At 47.5% G+C, this 22,951-nt stretch overlaps 1 protein-coding gene across 8 annotated transcripts in view; it reads left to right on the forward strand.

The window, feature by feature from the left end:
* The first annotated feature begins 14,431 nt into the window (after positions 1-14,431).
* DENND1C (DENN domain containing 1C) overlaps positions 14,432-22,951 on the forward strand; it is a 60,273-nt gene continuing 51,753 nt past the window's right edge. For 7 of the 8 annotated variants that reach the window (XR_008316697.1, XR_008316698.1, XM_053298585.1 and 4 more), the window contains exons 1-2: positions 14,432-14,541; positions 21,040-21,104. Coding sequence is in view for 6 of the 8 variants with exons in the window: in XM_053298585.1 (XP_053154560.1) it covers positions 14,525-14,541; positions 21,040-21,104 (82 nt within the window). In the remaining 2 variants the exon portion in view is untranslated. Of the gene's footprint in view, positions 14,542-19,723; positions 19,783-21,039; positions 21,105-22,951 lie in introns of those variants that run through there. The other variant, XM_053298586.1, reaches the window with a different exon arrangement.

The raw sequence follows: 22,951 nt of genomic DNA on the forward strand, positions 1-22,951 counted from the left end.
CACCTTCGATGCCAGAAGAGTTGCTGACTGAGATTTTTCCAACAATCAGAAAGTAGGAACTTAAGCTCTGTATTGATTCCCTTGCAGTGGAGCAAAAGCAGTCCTAACAACTCTCCTTGTGAGAGACTTTGAGCTGGTTCAGGCAAGCATCTGCCAGCTCATGTGTTCAGGGTGGGGATGTGCCCAGAACATGCCTGCCCTCATGTCACCCTGTTTAACCAGGGTTTTGGAACAGATGTAGAGAGGCAATTCAGATTATCACCCATCTCATGTGATTAAGGATACCCAAATAGCATGGTGGGATCATTCTTTAGTGACTTCATGGCTGGCGTGGTTTCAGCGTGTCCCTGCCCTGATTGCATGATGAGGCCCATGATCATCTGAATTGTATCTTGAACATGCTGGCAGATTAGGTAAATTTCCCTATTGGACAGGGCTGTGCAACTGTGGCCCTCCAGCTACAATCTGTGCCATCCCCAGTCACAGTGGCCAATAGGGATTATGGGAGATGTAGTCCAACAATCATCTTAAGTAGCACAGTGGGGAAATGCTGGACTAACAAACAGAAAGTTGCCGGTTCAAATTATTATTATTATTATTTTACATTTATATCCTGCTCTTCCTCCAATGAGCCCAGAGTGGTGTACTACATACTTGAGTTTCTCCTTCACAACAACCCTGTGAAGTAGGTTAGGCTGAGAGAGAAGTGACTGGCCCAGAGTCACCCAGCAAGTCTCCTGGCTGAATGGGGATTTGAACTCTGGTCTCCCCGGTCCTAGTCCAGAACTCTAACCACTACACCACGCTATATCAGGCAGCAGCAATATTTTGATGATGATGCTGAAAGGCATCATCTCACACTGTGCGGGAGATGGAACTGGTAAACCCCTCCTGTATTCTACCAAAGAAAACCACAGGGCTCTGTGGGTGCCAGGAGTCGGCATCGACTTGATGGCATACTTTAGTCCAACAATAGCTGGAGGGCTGCAGTTGTGTAGCCCTGGTATAAGGGACCAGATCATGCTTCACTGGGACTGGTCCTTTTAGTGACATGGCTACAACAGGTATGAAGGGGAGAGCTGTGGCCAAGCAGCTTAGCTCAGTAAACTGATCCTCAACTGATCCCCTGAACACAAAATGGTGTACATTTGAATATGAATATTGATATACTGCTTTTCAACAACAGTTCCCAAAGTGGTTTATATAGATATAAATAAAATGGCACCTGTCCCCAAAGGGCTCACAAATTAAAGAAGAAACAAGATAGACACCAGCAACAGCCACTGGAGGGATGCTGTGCTGGGGATAGATAGGGCCAGTTACACTCTCCCTGCTAAATAAAGAGAATCGCTTTTTTTAAAGGTACCTTTTTACACAGTTAAATTTGGCTCCTACAGAAGGTGTGAGAGAATGGGGCTAGCTTGTACCAATTCCTTGCAAAATTCTATAGCTGGCACTACTGGGAAGAGAACTGGTCTTGTAGCAAGCATGACTTGTCCCCTTAAGCTAAGCAGAATCCGCCCTGGTTGCATACGAAAGGGAGACTAGAAGTGTGAGCACTGTAAGATATTCCCCTTAGGGGATGGAGCCGCTCTGGGAAGAGCATCTAGGCTACAAGTTCCTTCTCTGGCTTCTCCAAGATAGGGCTGAGAGAGATTCCTGCCTGCCACCTTGGAGAAGCCGCTGTCAGTCTGTGTAGACAATACTGAGCGAGAGGGACCTATGGTCTGACTCAGTATATGGCAGCTTCCTATGTACTGCACTTTTGTCATAAATATCTAGCATATTAGGAACTTCAGTATCATACCCAGGTCAGATATTGGCCTCTCTAACTTAGTATTGTCTCACTGTAACCATTGGCAGCCCTGCAAGGACTTGAGCAGTGGTTTTTGCCTCGACCCCCTAGGTCCTACATCTCTCTGGAGCTAGAACCGGAGACCTGCATGCAAAGCACATGCTCTTCCACTGAGCTTTGGGCATTTCCAATAGAAACTAGCTCGGTTTTAAGAGCTTGTCACCATAAACTCTTTTATACACATACACACACAGAGTGCCAGCCTGTTCCAGGATTCTGTCTCAGTCAAGTGTGGTGCAGGAATGGGTTCTCAGTAGCTGCCATTCCCTTTTAGTGGGGGGGGGGGAGTAAATGGATTCCAAGCTGGAACAAAACAGGCCTCCCCATACTATGCTGCCTCAGGAACACTGCTGTCTCTGTTTGCTTTTGCAGCATACATTGTCTTCACCCTCTCCTGCAAGGACCTCAAGCCAGCTTTCTCTGTATGAAGAGAGTGTCATGATTCACCCGCTCCATGGAAGTGTTCCAAAGCCACAATAATGTGCCCCTTTGTATGGTTAAGAAATCTAATGAAGGTGGGGGGTGGGACGGGACTAGGCACCACCTGTCCTGATCTCTGTTTTGTGACTGTTCCTAGAATGATGCCAGCTCAGTGCTGGGGGACAGGAGACAGTATCAGAGATAAACAGGAGGCCAAAGAGACTTTGTTGCCTAAGGCAGAGAGAACAAACTGCAGGAAATTTGCCTGGCACAAATTCCATTGGGGAAAAACTGGAGTGGCACAATATAACAGCCCAGCCATAAAGGATTGAAAGGCTTCCTATGACATCAATGGGGGTGCATAATCTAGAACAGGCCTGCTCCGCTTAGGCCCCCCCTGCTGTTTTTGGACTACAGTGCCCATAATCCCCAGCCACAGTGGCCAATAGCCAGGGGTTATGGGAGTTGTAGGCCAACACCTGCAGGAGGGCCAGTTGAGCAGCCCTGCTCTAGAAGATCTAAGCTCTAGGGAGGAAAAAGACTCCCCCCCCCCTTTCTTTGTATGACAGATATAGCCTAGTCATTACAATAGCCCTATTTCCTCCATGAGTGACTTCCTAGTCCCACACCAGCCTCCACTGACTTCTCTCACATGGTTCCACTCTAATTTGGGATGCCTCACTTAGTCCTCCCCCCACCCCGCACCACTCACATTTATGTCCCACCCTTCCTCCAAAGACATCATACTCACACATGGGATACTCCTTTTATCTGCACTACCTTGTGAGGTAGGTTAGGCTGAGAGATAGTGACTAGCACAAGATCACCCAGTGAGCTTTGTGGCTGAGTGGGGATTTGAACCCAGATCTCCCTGATCCTAGTCCCACATTCTAAACACTATACCATACTGTATCCATGTATTATTATTATTATTTATTTATTTATTATTAATTCAATTTCTATACCGCCCTTCCAAAAATGGCTCAGGGTGGTTTACAAAGAGAAATAACAAACAAATAAGATGGCTCCCTGTCCCCAAAGGGCTCACATTCTAAAAAGAAACATAAGACACACACCAGCAACAGTCACTGGAAGTACTGTGCTGGGGTGGATAGGGCCAGTTACTCTCCCTCTTCTAAATAAAGAGAATCACCACGGTAAAAGTGCCTCTTTGCCCAGTTAGCAGGGGTTTAACAGAAGTATGTTAAGAAACACCAACCAGCATTACATTTTCATAATAAAAAAGGCACATTCTCTATCCCTCTCTAAATATAGAAAATTTTAGGGCTCTCTCTCATAGCTCATACTTTCCATCTACATCATATTAGCTCCAAGGCATGTTGCCATTCAGAGAAGCAGCCCTAATTTTGCTGATTCAACAAGATCCACCAAAGCCATCAACAAAGATGTAAACTGGTCAAGATTGGAAAGCCTGTCTGTACTACCCAGGAAAACCCTTCACAGAGAGGACTGATCTTCCTCACATCACACTGATTACAAAGGTCCCTGTAGTGTGGCCACCAGGCGGAGCAAGGAAGTGGTTGCTTACTTTGATGGAGAAGTATCTGTAGCAGTTGGTAATGGTGAGGCAGAGATAGTAGGTGGGCTGGAGCATGGAAGGCATGGTGGAACTGCACAGCCCCAGTGAGTCAAAGAATTACTTATTCTGGTTGTCTAGTCAACATACTCTGGCTTACTCTGGCTGTCAGCTTACTCTGGCTGTCAGTCAACATAGCAAGGCTCCATACTGTCTCCAATGCTTTTTAACATCTACATGAAACCACTGGGAGAGATCATCAGGGGATTTAGTGCAGAGTGTTATCAGTATTTTGATGACACCCAAATCTATTTCTCCATGTCAGCTTTATCAGGAAATGGCCTAACGTCTCTAAATGCCTGCCTGGAGATGGTAATGGGCTGGATGAGGGAGAACAAACTGAGGCTGAATCCAAGCAAGACAGAGGTACTCATTGTAGGAGGTCAAGACTTAGGAAGTGGTTTAGATCTGCCGGTTCTGGATGGGGTTGCACTCTTCAGAAAGAGCAGGTACGTAGTCTGGAAGTACTTCTAGATGCAAACCTCTCCCTGATTTCTCAGGTTGAGGCAGTGATCAGGAGTGCTTTCTATCAGCTTTGGCTGATTTGCCAGCTACGTCCATATCTGGAGATAAATGATCTTAAAACAGTGGTACATATGGTGGTAACATCCAGACTTGACTACTGCAATGCACTCTATGTTGGGTTGCCTTTGTATGTAGTTTGGAAACTGCAGTTAGTACAGAATGCAGCAGTCAGGTTGGTCTCTGGGGTTGTTCAAAGAGATCATATTACACCAATTTTTAAATAATTACACTGGCTGCCAATAAGTTTCCGCGCGAAATACAAAGTACTGGTTATTACCTATAAAGCCCTAAACGGCTTGGGTCTGAGGTATTTAAGAGAGTGCCTTCTTCTTCATCAACCCCACCACCTGTTAAGATTATCTGGCGAGATGCAGTTGCCACCAGCTCAGTTGGTGGTGACTCAAAACCGGGCCTTTTCTAGAGTTGCCCTGGGACTCTTGGATGCACTTCCTAATGAAATTAGAGTTTCCCCTTTTCTGAATGTTTTTAAGAAGGACCTAAAAACATACCTGTTTAGTCAGGCTTTTAGTTTATAGCTTTAAAGCTTCGGTTTTAGAGGTTTTTATTGTATTTTAAATTGTTTTAATTATATTAATGTTTTAATTAGTTTTATATTGTGTACCACCCAGGGACCTTTGCGGGGGGCAGTATATACACGTACTTAATAATTAATAATAATAATAATAATAATAATAATAATAATAATAATAATAATCAGCTGTTGTAAAATGATCGCACAGACTGACTACAAACAAAGGCATGACAAGGTAGCAGGGATGATACACTGGAACAGCTGCAAAAAATACAAGCTACCTGTAGCCAAAAATTTGTGGGACCATAAAATTGAAAAAGTTGAAGAAAATGAAGATGTAAAAATATTATGGGACTTCCGGCTACAAACAGACAAACATCTGCCACACAATACACCAGATATTACTGTAGTCGAGAAGAAAGAAAAACAAGTCAAAATAATCGACATAGCAATACCAGGGGATAGCAGAATAGAAGAAAAAGAAATAGAAAAAATCACCAAATACAAAGATCTACAAATTGAAACTGAAAGGCTGTGGCAGAAAAAGACCCAAATAATCCCAGTGGTAATTGGCGCCCTGGGTGCAGTTCCAAAAGACCTTGAAGAGCACCTCAACACCATAGGGGCCACAGAAATCACCATCGGCCAATTACAAAAAGCAGCTTTACTGGGAACAGCCTATATTCTGCGACGATACCTATAACAACAGCAAAAACATTGACAATAAAATTCTGGCATCCCAGGTCCTTGGGAAGGACTCGATGTCTGGATAAAACAAACCAGTCAATAACACCTGTCTGACTGTGTAAATAAATAATAATAATATAATATGTTGAAAGGTTCCAAGAAACACCAGTTCTCTGACTCACTGGTATTTCTTGGGACCTTTTAAGTATTACTACTCAGAGGATACTCTAAAGGCTTACTTAACTTCAATAGGACTTCCTCTGGTAAATTTAGTCAGGATGTCAATCATTGATTCAAATGCTAGCTCATCACTTTGGGGGTATTTTAGGCTGGCAGTACAAGGAAGCAGCAAGGTATTCTGACAAGCAGTCTGTAGACAGACATGTTGGGGTGAGGGGGGCATAAGGGCACATTGGGCAGAGAAGAATCCACGAGGAACAACCCAAATAAAGTTAACCTATTGTGTTTATTAACATTTAATACAATTAAATGCATGTGAAGTAAAACTTAATTGTGCTTGTCTGTGTTACGCTATTGCCTTTGCATCCTTGGTCAGAATACTGGAAGGCAAAATAAGATTTACTCATAAGAACAGCCCTGCTGGATCAGGCACAAGGCCCATCTAGTCCAGCATCCTGTTACACACAGTGGCCCACTAGGTGCCTCTGGGGAGCCCACAGGCAAGAGGTGAGGGCATGCCCTCTCTCCTGCTGTTGCTCTCCTGCAACTGGTATTGAGAGGCATTGTGCCTCTGAGACTGGAGATGGCCCACAGCCACCAGAATAGTAGACCTATCCACCATTAATCTGTCTAAGCCCCTTTTAAAGCCATCCAAGCTGGTGGCCATCACCACATCCCATGGCAAGGAATTCCATAGATTAATTATGCGCTGTGTGAAAAAGTACTTCCTCTTGTTGTTTCTAAATCTCCCAACCTTCAGTTTCATGGGGTGACCTCTGGTTCTAGCGTTGTGAGAGAGGGAGAAAAATTTCTCTCTGTCTACCCTCTCCACTCCATGCATAATTTTATACACCACAATCATGTCTCCCCTTAGTCGCCTCTTTTCCAAGGTAAAGAGCCCCAGATGCTGTAGCCCAGCCTCATAAGGAAGGTGCTCCAGGCCCCTGATCATTTTGGTTGCCGCCTTCTGCACCTTTTCCAGTTCTACAATATCCTTCTTAAGATATGGTGACCAAAGCTGTACGCAGTATTCCAGATGTGGCCGCACCATAGATTTGTATAAGGGCATTATAATATTAGCATTTTTTTATTTCCAATCCCCTTCCTAATGATTCCTAGCATGGAATTAGCTTTTTTTGCAACTGCCGCGCAGTACACCTTACCGCCTATTCCTCAGCATATAATCAGCATACTCCTCACTGAGTCATTGGATAGAATATTGCCTGAAAGTTTCCCCTCCATATCTCCACAAGTAATTGGGCCAGTGACTTGTCAAAAGGGGCCTGGAATTTTCTCTCTAAGGATACAAGGCTGCTAGAGGCCTCCCTCGCAAGGGTTTCTGAGAGAGAGAGAGAAGGAAAAGGGATTTACATGGCTTACTAGGCATTTGTCTTTGTTGCAAGGGTTCCTTTGAAGAATAAAATTTTAAATGTTTTAGATATATTTCCAATCCTCATGACCATGAAAAAAAAATGCTGGCAGACACACTGCAAAAAAATTACTTAAAGTAGTCCCATTGACATGAAAAGGGGCAGTTAGACAATACCTAACTTCCCATTGCCATGTCAATGGGACTTCTTTGAGTAATCTTCCTCCTCATGTCAACCATTCTGCCTTTGGTACCTACCAAGTTCTTCTACACCAGGGCCACAGCCAGCCTTCTTTGCTACATACATCTCCCTCATAACCAACATAAACTTCTATAACCCTGTTGCCAAACCAAAGTGCTCATGTGTATTTTACACATAATAAAAATTGCAAACTGTTAATATAAAAACATAAAAGTTGAATAACAGTTATATCTAAATTCAAGAGTTTCACCCACTGTGCTGCCTCAACAGCACCATGGGTTTGGTAGGCATGCAAGTAGCAAGCCAGCTTAATATTGAGAGACTTTATGATCCAGAAGCATGTTGATCACATGAGCAAAGAACAGCTAGTACTGCAGCCTCGTTAGAGAATCCATGTATTGAGAATAGCTGAAGAGAGCTGGTCTTGTGGTAGCAAGCATGGCTTGTCCCCTTAGCGAAGCGGGGTCCACTCTGGTTGCATATGAAAGGGAGACTAGAAGTGTGAGCATTGTAAGATATTCCCCTTAGGAGATGGAGCCGCTCTGAGAAGAGCAGAAGGATCCAAGTTCCCTCTCTGGCACCTCCAAGATAGGACTGAGAGAGGTTCCTGCCTGCAACCTTGGAGAAGCCGCTGCCAGTCTGTGTAGACAATACTGAGCTAGATGGACCTATGGTCTAACTCAGTATCCGGCAACTTCCTATGTTCCTAACTGAGCAAAGAGGCATCCTTTGTTAGGAGAGGAGAGCTGGTCTTGTGGTAGCAAGCATGACTTGTCCCCATAGCTAAGCAGGGTCTGCCCTGGTTGCATATGAATGGGAGACCTGATGTGTGAGCACTGCAAGATATTCCCCTCAGGGGATGAAGCTGCTCTGGGAAGAGCAGAAGGTTTCAAGTTCCCTCCCTGGCTTCTCCAAGATAGGGCTGAGAGAGATTCCTGCCTGCAACCTTGGAGAAGCCGCTGCCAGTCTGAGTAGACAATACTGAGCTAGATGGAGCAAGGGTCTGACTCAGTATATGGCAGCTTCCTATGTTCCTAGCTTAGAAGGGCTGTCTCAGTCCAAGGTCTTTTTACCTGACAGGTTTTATGTCCAAGTATCCCAATCTGAATCCACATTTTATGAGGAAATAGCAGCTATGAGATATGAGTTATTCTTTGCAAGTTAAACCATTTAACCTTGGATGTTACTTCGTTGCAGTGAACAGCATGAAATCATCTGATGTTCAGAACAGTAAAAAGACCATTGTCTTCAGCTGGGTTCAACTTGAGGATTGAAGGCCTCTTTCCCTCCTTCTCAGAGAGGGCCCTTTTCTGCTACCGCTAGGACTGGCAGGGAAAAGGCGAAAGACCCAAGCAAAGGAGGAGCCAGTGCTTTATTGGCACTCAGACCGAGACAGCCCTTCTAAGCTATTCTCAATGCAGTGATTCTAACCAGGCTGTACTAGCAGTTCTCTGCTGATGTGCTCAACATGCTTCTGGTTCATTAACAACATAAAGTCTCACAATATTAACCTGGCAGGGGTGTAGCTGTGGGAGCAGGGGCCCATGTTCGCCCCTCTCCCGCATGGCCCCTTGGAGTGAGTAAGATAATGAAGAAAATAGGGAGGGGTGGAGCTGGGCTAAGGGGCCCTCAGGCAGGGGCGTAATGATAGGGGGGCAGGCAGGGCACATGCCCTGGGTGCCACCCCGGCGGGTCACGTGGGGGGCGCCAAAAAGTGCCCCCCTGCCCCCCGGATCGCCCGCCGAGTGTGGCGGCGGGCGTGTGGTGGCGATTTGGCGGTGGTGGGCAGCGGCGGGTCACCCGCGGCCCACCGAGTATGGTGGTGGCTGGTGGCTGGCGTGGCAGCGATGGGCTGTAGCGCGGCCCGAGCGGCAGTGGCGGATCGCCCGCTGAGGACAGAGTGCAGGCAGAGCGACGCCAAGCCTGCCTCCTGGCCCGGCGTCGCTTCCCAACTGCGCAGGCGCCTGCACAGTTGGGAAGCGATGCCGGGCCAGGAGGCAGGCTCGGCATCATTCTGCCTACACTCCGTCCTCGGCGGGCAATCCGCCGCCGCCGCTCGGGCCGCGCTACAGCCCATCGCCGCCACACCAGCCACCGCCACACTCAGCGGGCCGCAGGCGACCCGCCGCCACCACCCGCCACCGCCCGCCACCGCCAAATCGCCGTCGCACACCCGCTGCCACACTTGGCGGGCGACCCGCCACCACACGCCACCACCAAATCACCGCCACCGCCGGCGATCTGCCGCCTGGGGGGCAACGCCACGCCCTCACAGGTATGTGGGGGCTGGGGAGGCCAGGGGGGCGGGGGTGCCATTTCAGGGCCAGAGCTTGCCCTGGGCGCCATTTCCCTCCTATACGCCACTGCCCTCAGGATCTGGGGGGCCGGGTTCTTTGAATCCATCCACTCAATTATAGCTAAACCCCTGTAACCTGGCTGCTACTTGCATGCCTAACAAAGCCGTGGTGCTGTTGGGGCAGCACACCCACTTATAATGAACACCTTTCATACATACATGCATATTAATTTCTTTCAGCTAGCCCTGATGCACTCTGCCTGCTTCAGACCCCTATTCTCATTCTTTAAATGTCACAAATTTAAACAGGCAATTTAAAAATATTAGGTGCACCAACCTGCTGGCCCTATTCTTGCTGCAGCCCTGCTCAGTAGCTCAAGGCAAGAAGAACCATCAGCTTTGCAGATTCCACTTTTGCCTTCCACTTTTGCACTCTGGATGTGCAGGCTACATGGATAACAGGAGGAGGATCCCAACATTGGATTACTCTTTTTAGGCCGGAGCGTCTGGCCTAGCAGCCGCTGGCAAGTCTGTCTGAGCCATACTAAAACTGGGGGTTTGCATAATGGAATGTTCCTCCACTAAAAACAGCAACAAAAACCCATGCACTTTGAATATTTAGCATCATGTTAGCATGTCAGGGCAAAGCCTAGGCAACAACCCTTTCCCCTGGCATGCTAGTTTTCTCTGTCTAGGAGATTTTGTTGTACGGTGGGGCATTCCAGTATCTGAGACTGTGCCAGCAGTCTGCCTCAGTGAGAACCGGGCCTCTGCTGGTTCCTTACCAGATTTTATCATTTCACTTTCCAAAGGTTTGGCTGTTATGCAGTTGGTTCACAGTCCCTGCCTGGGACTTTTTTTTTCTCAATATCCAGTCAGAGTTCCCATGACCTCATATACCCTTTGGAGCACGTGTGCTAATGCTTGCCCACAGAACACAGCAGCTTAATGCTGTTCCAGAGCTCTGTTGCTTCTCAAGCACTGACACGTACATCCTGGTTTCTAACTAAGTGTGAGGAGGAGGAGAAGAAACTTTGCTGCCAAATATATACAGCCAAAGACTGTAAAGAGGTGCAGCAACTCTGCTTATACATTTCTTTATTTATCTGTATGTCTAGTCTGCCATATCCTATTGGCTCAAGCTGGGTCACAGCCATTATATAAAGATGAAATGGATCCCTGTCCTCAGTTAGCTAGAAAGCCGGAAGCCCAGTCTACTGTGAAGCATTGCACTAATGCCGTTCCAAAGTATTTCACGTAGACATCTGTGCAGATGAGGATTCCAGTTAGAATGTATCAGAATGTTTTGTTTTTTCCAGTTAGGTCTTACCTGAGACCAGGGGTGTCTTTCTCACCACAAGTGGTATATTCACTTTGCAAATGTAGGAAGATTGTGTTATAGAGAATTACTGCTTTGAGAATAGTCAATGATCTTATATTGTGCACAAATTTTATCTTGTATATATACATGGAATACCTCTTACATGTCATGGCCTTTGCAAGTATTTATTCTCTTTTTCCTCTGTTCCCCATGTGTGTATATGTATATGTATATGTATGCTCCCCATTTCCCTGAGCAATGGGAAATTCCAGAAGCAGTGCTATCTAGGCTTGGCTTCCTTTGGAGAGGAGCTTGCTGGAGGTTTAACAGTGTCTTTGTAATATTTTCGTTTATGTACCAATATACAAGTTGGGCACCTAGTGGCAATAAGCAGCAGTGTGCTCCTACAAGCAGCCACAGCTCACATCAAAGACACCCCAGCAGGCTTCTCAGCTTCTCCATTCCAGTCATTCTCACTTAAAACTGGTGGGACCCAAGTTGCTTTTTTAGTTCCTGAACTCATGCATATCCTGCTGGAGGGGGACAGGATAAGTCGCTTTGCAAGGTCTGATGGCTTCCCCACATTCAGACAAATCTCTCAACCATTAGCCTTGTTAGGAAATTAGCCATGTTCCCCCTTGGCCAATTAAGAAGTATTAGCATTCTTTTGTCAGATCACAAGTGCTTTGACTAGCCATCACTTTAGGACTACTAAACCACAGTAAGAGGCCACTCACAATAACTAAATATGCACACACACCCTCTTCCCCCATCCCCCTGGTGTACACACACACACACACTAGCAACTGAGGATGTTTTGTTCATCCTCAGTTTTATTTGTGGGCTTTATATTTTATTTGTGGGCTCTAGTCCACAAAAGCTTATGCCTCATTTAAACTGTTAGTCTTTAAGGTGCCACCAGATTATTGTAGTTCTCCCAAGGTAAGCAATTGATTGGAAGTTGCTTAAGGAGTGCTGCAGAGAGAAATAGCCACATTGTGGCAGCTTTCTCTCCCCCCACCCCATCCATATTTTAAAGCAGCTTTCTCTTTCCTTTCATCCATATTTTAAAGTAGGGGGTATGCATTCCAGGAGCGGGTAAGTACACAGTCTAGAACTTTTTTTTTTTTAAATGAATATAGGGATGTTACCATTCCTAGTTTCATCTCAGAAAAATATGCAATGATGTAGTATGATTTCTATTCCTTGGGCAATAAAGCAGCTTTTTAAACAGACTCCAAGGCTGCATGTGATATATTTGGATATGACTTTGATCACATCATTAGCCCTGGTACCAACGGAAATATTTTCCCCAGCACAAATAGTGCACAACAGGGAGCCCTGATCCAGATCAGGACAACAGCAGAAATAGGATTACAGCAGCCCCGCCCACCCCATCCCCTGCTGTGGCCCCAATTCAGTTCAGGTCTGCCTGCTGTATATAGTGGGGTGGGGGGCCTGCTGCCACAACAGGGCCAGTGGTCCCAGGTGCATGGGTGACCGGTTGCTGCCACTTGTGTGTTACGACTACTCCACATGTTCTATGTCTGTGACCTGCATGCAGCCAGGCAGGAGGAGTGGCCCAGCAGTGGGGCATCCCCCATGCACCGCACTCCTTGCATGGTGCATTGCGGGATCCCGCAGGAAGTAGCCCGGTTTCCCCTGTCCTCTCCGCTCTGGCACACTCATGCCTACCGGTCGTGTGGATGCACGGCTGCATCAGAAGCAGCAAGGATCGTGGTGGGGCTGGAGGCGGGGAGGCCAAGCTTTCACATAACTGTGGTGATGTAGGAGGGTGCATGCATACCCTTCTACCTCACTTTTAGCTCAGCTACAAAACCTGGACTACCTGGTGGAGGAGCGCTGAGATCGGTCACAATCCCGGTGGTTCTCGTGATCAGTCCTACCTGGGCTAATGCTGCCCGCTACCCGGGTAGGGCTGGTCATGAGAACGACCTCACATTTTCGCTTCCTTTGGAGGAAGAGGTATTAGAGACTGATGGCACCTTTGTAATATTTATGTTATTCACAGGCAGGGCCTACTGGAAGCTAGCAGACTTTTTAAAATGGGCACCCCAATGGCGGATTCTGAATCAGATTCCTAGAAACAAACAAGCCTCTACCCCAAGTTGCTTACAGTCCAGCTAAACTCACAGCTCCAAAACTTTTCTGCCTTTGGTATCAAATTGAAAATAGCAAATTTGAAATTTGAAAATAGCACATTGAAAATAGCAAATTTCCTTTCCTACCACGAAGTACTGACTCCCCCATCCCCGCTTTTGGCCCATTCAAGATAACACGTTTAGTCAGTAACTCACACTGAGGAAACAAGTGAACATCTCTGACTATTAGTATGCAGATCACTTTAACTGAGAAGCAATTCCTCAGCAGTTGTAACAATACTATTTCACACTCTCCACTTCTCCCAGTAGGTGGGAAGTTTCAAGAGCAGCTGATACTGGGCTACTTTTCTTGAGAGGACAGTGCTTCTGAAGACTGACATGAAAAAACAAAACAAAAACTATTTTACAAGATCACATGTTGAGCAGGGGAGAGCAGACAGGGATAATCTTTAAAGTTGCTTCAGTTCCTCAAATACAACAGCATGCAGACCCACTACCCCCCCCCCACCTCCTGGCTGCTTCTGGTCAGCCAGCTGCAGAAATTCAGACTTCCTTCTGTTTTGTTGTCTGTCTCACTCACTCCCTCCAGCCCTCTCTGAAGAAAGCAAAGCTAGAAGTCACTAACTATCAAAGGCCATTAAGCAAGCATTTTCATCAAATCAACTATTATGAGAGCCTTGAGAAGGCATCATTTTGCATATAAGAGCCAGCGTGGTGTAGTGGCTAGAGTGCTGGACTAGGACCGGGGAGGCCCAAGTTCAAATCCCCATTCAGCCATGATACTAGCTGGGTGACTCTGGGCCAGTCACTTCTCTCTCAGCCTAACCTACTTCACAGGGTTGTTGTGAGGAGAAACCTAAGTATGTAGTACACTGCTCTGGGCTCCTTGGAGGAAGAGTGGGATATAAAATGTAAAAATAAAATGAATATCCAAAGATGCTTGCAGTAATTTTCTCAGCTCTTTACAGTGCCTTTAAGCAGCACAGGCAGAGGAATGGAGGAACCCCATGCTTATTTTAAAAGAACAGCATCCTTTCAGACTCCTTTCATCAAAGCTCTATGTTGATTCAAAACTCTGCTTGGCCCCTAGAATCTGCTGTGATCTTAACTGAAGGTTCAGATATGTTGGGAAAGGACATAGCAACATAACAGAAATGGACCCAACCAAGAACCAGCCTCACTCCTCCTCCCACACTCAACCCTGAAGCTTCCACCCTGCAGTGAGCTAATGTAGTCACAGGCCTCATACTTCCTCTAACACAAAGCCACAAAGGAAGTGCTTTTTGAAATGCACCAAACTAAGCTCTAAAGAGACTTTTCAGTCTTCAGAGCTTCAGTCCCTCTGTCTGATGGAAGGAAAGAGTATCCATTCCAGTCCTTCAGCAGGATGACAATGTGATGGAATGAGCCAAGGACAATGGGATCAAGGATCAAGTAAGGTCTTGGGATGGGTTCTGCAAGCCGCAGGGTGGGTCCTCACGTCTGAAGGCCCCACTCACTTTCACTTTTCTTCTGCTTTAACTTTGCCACAGTCAGAGGAGATCTCTGGTCCCTTTGCCAGATGGAAGCCCAAAGCATTTTGCTACCTCAAGGAGGACCCCTCGCAATGCTGTTGAGTGTGTGGTGGGGCAGCTCTACAGAACTGGCCGTGCTACAGTGGCACCTTTGAAAAGATTGCCCACCAAAGCCAGAGTTGGCTCCCCTGGGGGGTGGGAAGCATCCCCCCAGACAAGTAGCTCCCCCCCACCAGCCACCCATTTCTGTTTCTAATGCGTGGGACAGCTCGCCTACCCATAAATGCACCTTGCTCGTTCTGTGTGCACCCTCTCAATTTCTTTCCACTGCCCAAGCTACTATTGGGCTTTTTTGCTGAGTCAGGCCAGCCAGCCCTAGGAAGGCCTAAGAACCTCCCAAGGCATCATCACACTGACCACCTTGAGTAGTACAGAAAACGGTTGGCCTGGTATGTAAATGTTTTCGATCAGGGCGTTCCAAACCTTGGGTCCCCAGATGTTGTTGGACTACCACTCCCATCATCCCCAGCCACAGTTGTAGACCAACAACGTTTAGGGACCCACGGTGGGGAACCCCTGATTTAAGTAGTTTTATGGTGGGATTCTTGAAGGAGCAACAGTGATTTCAACAGCCAAGAACCGGCAAGGAGACAGAGGGTGGTTTGATGGTTACATGTAAAGCTGCTGAATGAGCCAGACCCTACATCTGTAGAGCTCAGTGCTGTCTACTCCACCGGGCAACAGCTCACCAGGGTCTCAGGAAGAGAGAAGGCTTTCCCAGGAGCCCTGCTAGCTGGGATCCTTTAACTGGGGACTGGGACTTCCTGTATGCAAAACATGTGCTGTGTCATTGAACAAAGGCCCCTCTCTTGAGGGTTTTTCTTCCACCCCACTGCTCTGGTTATGAGGGTAGAAAGCTGCCTTGTGCAAGACAAAAACTACGGGTCTGTCTAGCCCGCAGGGCTGTCGACGTGGACTGCCAGAATCTCTCCAGGATCTCAGGCGAAGGTCTCTTCCCATTCACACTACTTGATTTCCTTTTTTAACTGGAGATACCAGGAGGCTTTACGCACAGGGCTTTGACTTCAAATCTCCTCCAGAATGGAGTGGGCCAGTCCACATATTAGCTGCATTTACCCCGGAATAGCTGTGGCCTATCAGAGACCAGTACACTCTGCCCCCCCCCCATCAAGGCTGAATATTCTGGCTTAGCCTGAAGTATGTCTGGCTTAAAAGAAACCTCTAGTTTCAGCAGCTTTTGAGGGGTGAGGAACCCTGAGTCTTCCTATGCTTTTTACACAGACTTTAGATATGCAGAATGGAGACTACAGCAAGCTTCGAAGAGTGGGAGGGGGTGGCCAGAATGACAAGGGAGGCTCTCCCTTTCAGAGCTCTTTTGCATCTTAGCTGGCTGGTGCATGCTTCCTGAAGCCTTCCTCCCAGCCACCCACCCCATGCCCCCTTGGACCTATGAGGGTCCTCCTGCCCAGTTCTTCTCTCCCGCCCGCCCCATCTCAGCTGCTGCTGCCGCAGCCCCTCCATCCTCAGTGAGTTTCCCAGCAGCAGGCACTGATTGCAGGCAGCTTGTGGAGAGACCAGTCAAGCAGGCAGGCTTTGTAACACGCGGCAGACTCTTGGCCATTTCTATTCCCAGCTTCTCTCTAACTGACTCAGGTGGGGACATGACATTTGGTGTCGGTTTCCCAGGCTGGATGGGGGGTGGGGGCTTGTCTATCCTAAATGCATCCAAGGAAGACCCCTTTGCAGAGGATCAATTGCTTTCTGGGGGGCCTGTTGCTCTCTATCCTTGCAGGATCAAGTCCACACCATACCCCACTGCACCCCCCACCCCACTGCATGCTAAGCAATAATGTAATAACGAAGGGAGGTGTTTCTCACCTCCTACTGGGTTGTGATTGGTTGGACAGAAAACCCGGAGCAAGCCGTGGGAATGCACGCCGGAGAAAGATAGCAGGAAATGTGAGGAGGAGTCGATGGTTATGTGGACAGTCCATCTAACCCCCCGAATTAAACGGCCTTGAATCTGCTGCGAAGTAGATTCGTTCCTTGGATACCCTATGGCATAAAGCTGGGAAGGGTGAGGAAGAGCTTATTCACTTTGGGATATCCAAGACATACAGTTGTTGTGACGGCATGTCAGCTGCAAGCCCACATTGGAACCCTAGGGAGGTCATGGAAGCAAGACTGGCCAGAGAGACTGAAGGGAAGGTAGGGTGGTTTGCAGAGGCTCTAGCAGCAGCCTGTTCCTGACAGGCATACCTTGCTGACTTGTCGCAGTTGGGAAGGGGAGGCAGAGAGAGTTTTTAGAGCCAGAAGACAGCAAGCTCAAGAGGAGAATGGCCCAGATCTGAGCAGGCTAGGGAAGAAGGCGGTCGGTCTAGGAGCACATGCCCACCCGTGGGGCCCAACTGGGGGAACCAAAAGGAGAGCTGACTTGTTAGGATGGATTGGGGACACAGGAAGAGGCTGTGCTACAATGTGCCTAGAACTACCTCTTCCAGGTAGATATTTATTTATTTATTATTTATTTATTTATTAGATTTGTATACCGCCCTTCCAAAATGGCTCAGGGCAGTTTACAGCATGATAAAAACAATTTTAAAAAATTAACAATTAAAATCAAACTATTAAAACACAATAAAACCAATTAAACAGCTTAAAAACCCTGGAAATCAGGGCAAAAATTTAAAACAATTTAAAACAGTTAATCATTTAAAACCCTGGATTTATTCGATTTATATACCGCCCTTCCAAAATGGCTCAGGGTGGTTTACAACAGAATAAACACAGTTAAAGCCAGTTAACAATTAAAATCAAAACTATACAAACAGAATAAAACCAATTACACCTTCAAACAGCTAAAAACACTGGAAAACCAGGGCAACCATTTAAAACAATTTAAAACAGTTGGCAGCAGTTTAAAAACTCTGGAAGGCCAGGCCAAACAGATCGGTTTTAAGGGCTCTCCTGAAAGACAATAAGGAACTCAAAGTACGGATTTCTGCCGGGAGTGCATTCCATAGCTCAGGAGCACCTACAGAGAAGGCCCGCCTCTGAGTTGCCATCAGATGAATGGGTGGTAACTGGAGACGGACCTCCTCAGATGACCTTAACGTGCAGTGGGGATCATGCAGAAGAAGATGCTCTCTAAGATAATTCGGACCTAAGCCGTTCAGGGCTTTAAAGGTAATAACTAACACTTTGTATTTTGCCCGGAAACATATCGGCAACATATCAGGAACTCTGTGTGTGTGTGTGTGTGTGTGTGTGTGTGTGTGTGTGTGTACCTTCTAAGGTGTGGAGGTGACCTATTTTGCCTCATATGATGTGGAGCTGCCTCCGTGGGATGTGGGACCTGACAGTACACGTTTTCCTGGCATGAAACTCAACTTGGGCATTTCAGGCAGACTATATATTATTGTATGCGGCTGTTCACATGAGCAGCCCTACCCAGGCTTTGGCAGACCGACCTACGTAGGGCTGCTCGTGTGAAGCACCAGGATCGAGGCCGATCCCAGTGCTGCCTCCCCAAGTAGTCTGGGAATTTCCCCCAGGCTTTTAACCAGGTCCGGAGTAATGTGTGTGCTCAGGCTGCCGTTAGCCCAAACAGACACAGAGGGGGTACCTAGAGTGCTTGGCTTGAGGGGAAATTCCTCAATGCACCATGCTCCTCGCACAGCACATTTAGGACTATCTGGAGGCCTGGCTTCATTTTCCCAGCATCCAGAGCTCCGTGCTGCTCAGAGCAGCATAGATCATGTGGGCACACGAGCCGGGTGGGGGGGAGTGTTTGGTTAATCCATTCCTTGATCCAGGCCAGCTTTTGAATGGGGCTTTATTTACTTGTATTCCAGTCCTGAAGTAGAGGTGGGGCTAAAAAAAGGCCAGCAGCAAGAGCACTGAAGGTAGATTGCACTTGCCTCTCTGTAAATAATATCTATTTCATTAAACTGTTAATATTCCTGATTCAACTCCATCGCCTTATCCTTGCATACCACAACCCTTTCCCTTGGATTCTACAGGGGAAAGTATGTTTGACCCTGCCTCCCACCCCCATAATGGTCATGTAAACAACCTTCATTGCTGGCAAAATACTCAACAACTGATAATAATGTTGGACAAGATATGCATGGAGCGATGGAGTGTATATTGAAATAAGCCGCTTTTCTGTTTTGATCTAGTTAGTAGGTTTCACCCTGACCACAACAGTAGCCCCAAATACAACACTGTACTTCCCCCCCATAAGAGTGAACAGCAAGCACTCAGTAAAGAAGGAGAAATTAAAGGGGTACATTCAGGGACATCACAGGATGGAGGGAATAAATCTGCTCCCTGGTGATCCTCACCCTTGAAACACTGAAACTGTCCTTATCTTTCTGGGTTCTGTTGCTCAGTCATGCTAATGTGTTACAACCCATCGGGATCCAGCTTGATGGATTAAATAGATTCTATCCAAGATCAAAAATCAGCCAACAAATCATTGAGAATCACGATAGAAACCCTTTCTGGCCACTTTCCACCAGCAGAGCATGGTTTCATTGACATCCAGCCAAAAGAATTCACCTTGACCACATTATCTGATTAAATTGGTTTTGTCAAAGGAAATATCCCAGTATGCCTGGAGAATGAGGCCTAGTTCAGACTGACGTTGTAAACCTGCATCTGGAGAGAATCACTTCAGACTGTAGGGCAGGGGGCTCACATAACGGAATGCTCCTCCAATCAGAATAAATAACTACACACAGAAAACTAGCATGTTGGAGAAGAGTTTTAGTGTATAGTTTTCTCTGACATGCTAGTTTTCTGTGTGCAGAGAAATGTTTTTATGGAGGAGCATTCCATCATGTGAGCCTCCTCCTGCACCTTGAGATGGTACATCCCAGACACACAGATTTATTACCCCAACGAGAACTAAGCCCAATCATAAAGCAGGCCTGCTCAACTTAGGCCCCTCCCAGCTGTGTTTTTTTTTTACTACAACTCCCATAATCCCTAGCCACAGTGACCAATAGCCAGGGATTATGGGAGTTGTAGGCCAACATCTGCAGGAGGGCCGAAGTTGAGCAGCCCTGTGACATAAAGAGACTTGCTCGATCCCCAACCTTTTATTATATAACGGCAGAATGCTAATCATCAACTGGTGGGTCACGATGACCACCCTGGAATAAGGTGGCATTACTGTTGATTCACTCGTAAAGTTTAAGAAGAAAACATGTGGCAAAAAGAGTGGACCCCATGTTGCTGGCTGGGTAAAGGCAGGCTGAACACCATGGCCTAGCAAGAGATCTTGCATCGTACCTGAACCATCTCTCCATCTTGGTCTACCCTTTACAGAGGACACCTGAGCTTTCTTCAGTCATTATAAATTTGTAACTGTGAGTCCTGCTCATAAGGAGGTAAGCAAGGCAGGAGTCCCACCGCCACTGTCATTCCCCACCCACCACACCCAATGACTACACTTATGGCGCTGTTTGTCTGAATGAGGCGGCACCGTAAGTGTGATGGCCAGCAATCCTATGAGCTTCAACCAAGGTTGCAGTTCACAGGATTGCCAGCCACCATGATTACAGTGCTGCCTCATTCAGACAAACATTGTGGTAAGCATGGTCATCGGGTATGGGAGGCGAGTGACAGTGGGGGGTGGGACTTCCTCCCTGCTTTCCACCTTGCGAGCGGCGCTCACAGTTTTACTTATTTAATTAATTTATCTAACACATTTATATACTGCCTCATATAAATTCTCAGGGTGGTTTAGAACTTAAACAGCAGCTAAAACCTAAAAATAATATAAAACAGATTAAAATTATCATAAATAAGACTTCAAAACCCTACAACTTCATAAACTAAAAGTGTGATGGGACAGCCAACAGGTATGTTTTCAAAAGTCATTTAAAAACAACCAGAGATGGGGAGACTCTGACTTCATTTGGGAGGGTGTTCTAAAGAAGGCCTAGTTTTGGGTTGCCAACAAGTGAGCTGGTAGCAACTGCAACCAGACCTCCCGATTACCTGAATAGTTGGCAGGGTTCATGAAGAAGAAGGCGCTCTCTTAAATACCCTGGGCCCAAGCCATTCATGGCTTTATAGGTAATAACCAGCACTTTGTATTTTGCCCAGAAACTAATTGGCAGCCAATGTAGTTCTTTTAAAATAAGAGTAATATATTCTATGGGTGGCCCCAGAGACCAACCTGGCTGCCGCATTCTGCACCAGTTGCAGTTTCTAAACTACATACAAAGGCAGTCCAACATAGAGTTACAATTTATAATGTCTGAATCAGGCTCTGATTGTACAACCATCTGAGTACACACAACTCAAAACTCATGTGGTTCTTAAACACATGTTTTGCCAATGACTAGGTCAGCTCTGAGTCCATTGATTGCTCTTGTCTCCCCAGGGAAAACCCTCAGAAGATATTTGATCTGTTCTTTGAAGCTGCCTGCCCAACACATGCAGAGGATGGTGAGTTCTGAGGGAGAATCAACATTTGTGCACCTTCAATGTGTTAGAGTTTTAGGAGGATCTGGGTCATTATGTGGAGGGCTGAAAATAATCCTTCCTGGGTCAAAGATAGAGTCTCTTTTTACTCTTCAGTCCCACTGTTGGTGTGAAGAAATTGGATAGAGAAAATGTTTTTTTCTTTTCTCATTGCCCTTTAACTCAGGATTTTCCAGCTGGATTGGGGACAGATTTAGGACAGACAAATGAAACTTTTTCAATATGTGGAATTTGTTGTCACAAAATGTGGTGATGGCCACTAGCTTAGATGACTTTGCCTGTTGCAGGGGAGTAACAGCAGGAGAGAGGGCATGCCCTCAACTCCTGCCTGTGGCTTCTAGTGGCATCTGGTGGGCCACTGTGCGAAACAGGATGCTGGACTAGATGGGCCTTGGGCCTGATCCAGCAGGGCTGTTCTTATGTTCTTATGACTTTTTAAAGGCATTAGACAAACCCATGGAGGGCAGAGGCCTATCAAAGGCCATGACAACTAAATTGAACCTCCAAATTCAGAGGCAGTGTACCTTTGAATGCCAATTGCTGGCAGACAAACAATAGAGGAGGGCTATGCCCTTCTTGTGCATGTGGTAAGTATTATGTCTAAGCTACCACTCCCCCAATCATATAGGTAGACTAGGCAGCTACCTAGAATGGCATAATTCAAGGGGCTCTGTGTGTCTGCTTACATTTTCCATTTGGCAGCATGTGGGATGAGCAGGAGCTGTTGCTATTGCAACTGATCCAGTCTGCATATGTGTAGAAAGCAGGAGGCAACACTTCAACTTAAGGGTGTATCCAAAGCTATGCACTCCTAAATGAGTGTTATTTAAACTACACATGGGTCAGGAATGATTCTGAATTTTCAAAATGTATATTTTAAAGGAGAAAGACCACTCTGGACATGCCCAGAGGTAGGGATGTGCACGGTCCGGAGAAGTCTGGACCGGCACCGAAGGGGGGCCTTGTTTTTAGGGTGGGGAGGGCTTGCTTAGCCCTCCCGCCTCCTTGCCACCGCCAGCGCCCGTATTGAACACTATAGGGGCACTGGAAACCAGCCGCCCCCCCCCGCCGCCGCGGCCGCGGCGAAATAACCCCTAAAACCAGCCAGCCCTCCCTCCCTCCCAGCTAGCTGCCCGCCCGCCCCCCACCCACTCACCCACCCACCCGGTTGCTCACCCGGTCGCTGGATAAAAAGCGAGAGGAGCTCCGGCACAGAGCTCCTCTCGCTTGGAAGGCCTCCAGCAGAATGGTGGCTTGCGCGCGCGCCGCAAACCACGCCGTTCTCCGGAGGCCCGGTCTACCCGCCGGGAAAGGGCCGGGTAGACCGGGCCTCCGATCGCCGGAGGCCCAGTCTACCCAGCGATCGGAGGCCCGGTCTACCCGGCCCTTTCCCGGTGGGTAGACCGGGCCTCCGATCGCTGGGTAGACCGGGCCTCCGGCGATCGGAGGCCCGGTCTACCCAGTGATCGGCGGCCCGGTCTACCCGGCCCTTTCCCGGCGGGTAGACCGGGCCTCCGGAGAACGGCGTGGTTTGCGGCACGCGCATGCGCGCGCGCGCAAGCCACCATTCTGCTGGAGGCCTTCCAAGCGAGAGGAGCTCTGTGCCGGAGCTCCTCTCGCTTTTTATCCAGCGACCGGGTGAGCGACCGGGTGGGTGGGTGAGTGGGTGGGGGGCGGGCGGGCAGCTAGCTGGGAGGGAGGGAGGGCTGGCTGGTTTTAGGGGTTATTTCGCCTTCGCCGCCGCCGCCGCCGCGGGGGGGGGGGGCGGCTGGTTTCCAGCGCCCCTATAGTGTTCAATACGGGCGCTGGCG

Source organism: Hemicordylus capensis, chromosome 2 (genome assembly GCF_027244095.1).
Source record: "Hemicordylus capensis ecotype Gifberg chromosome 2, rHemCap1.1.pri, whole genome shotgun sequence".
Lineage (NCBI taxonomy): Eukaryota > Metazoa > Chordata > Lepidosauria > Squamata > Cordylidae > Hemicordylus > Hemicordylus capensis.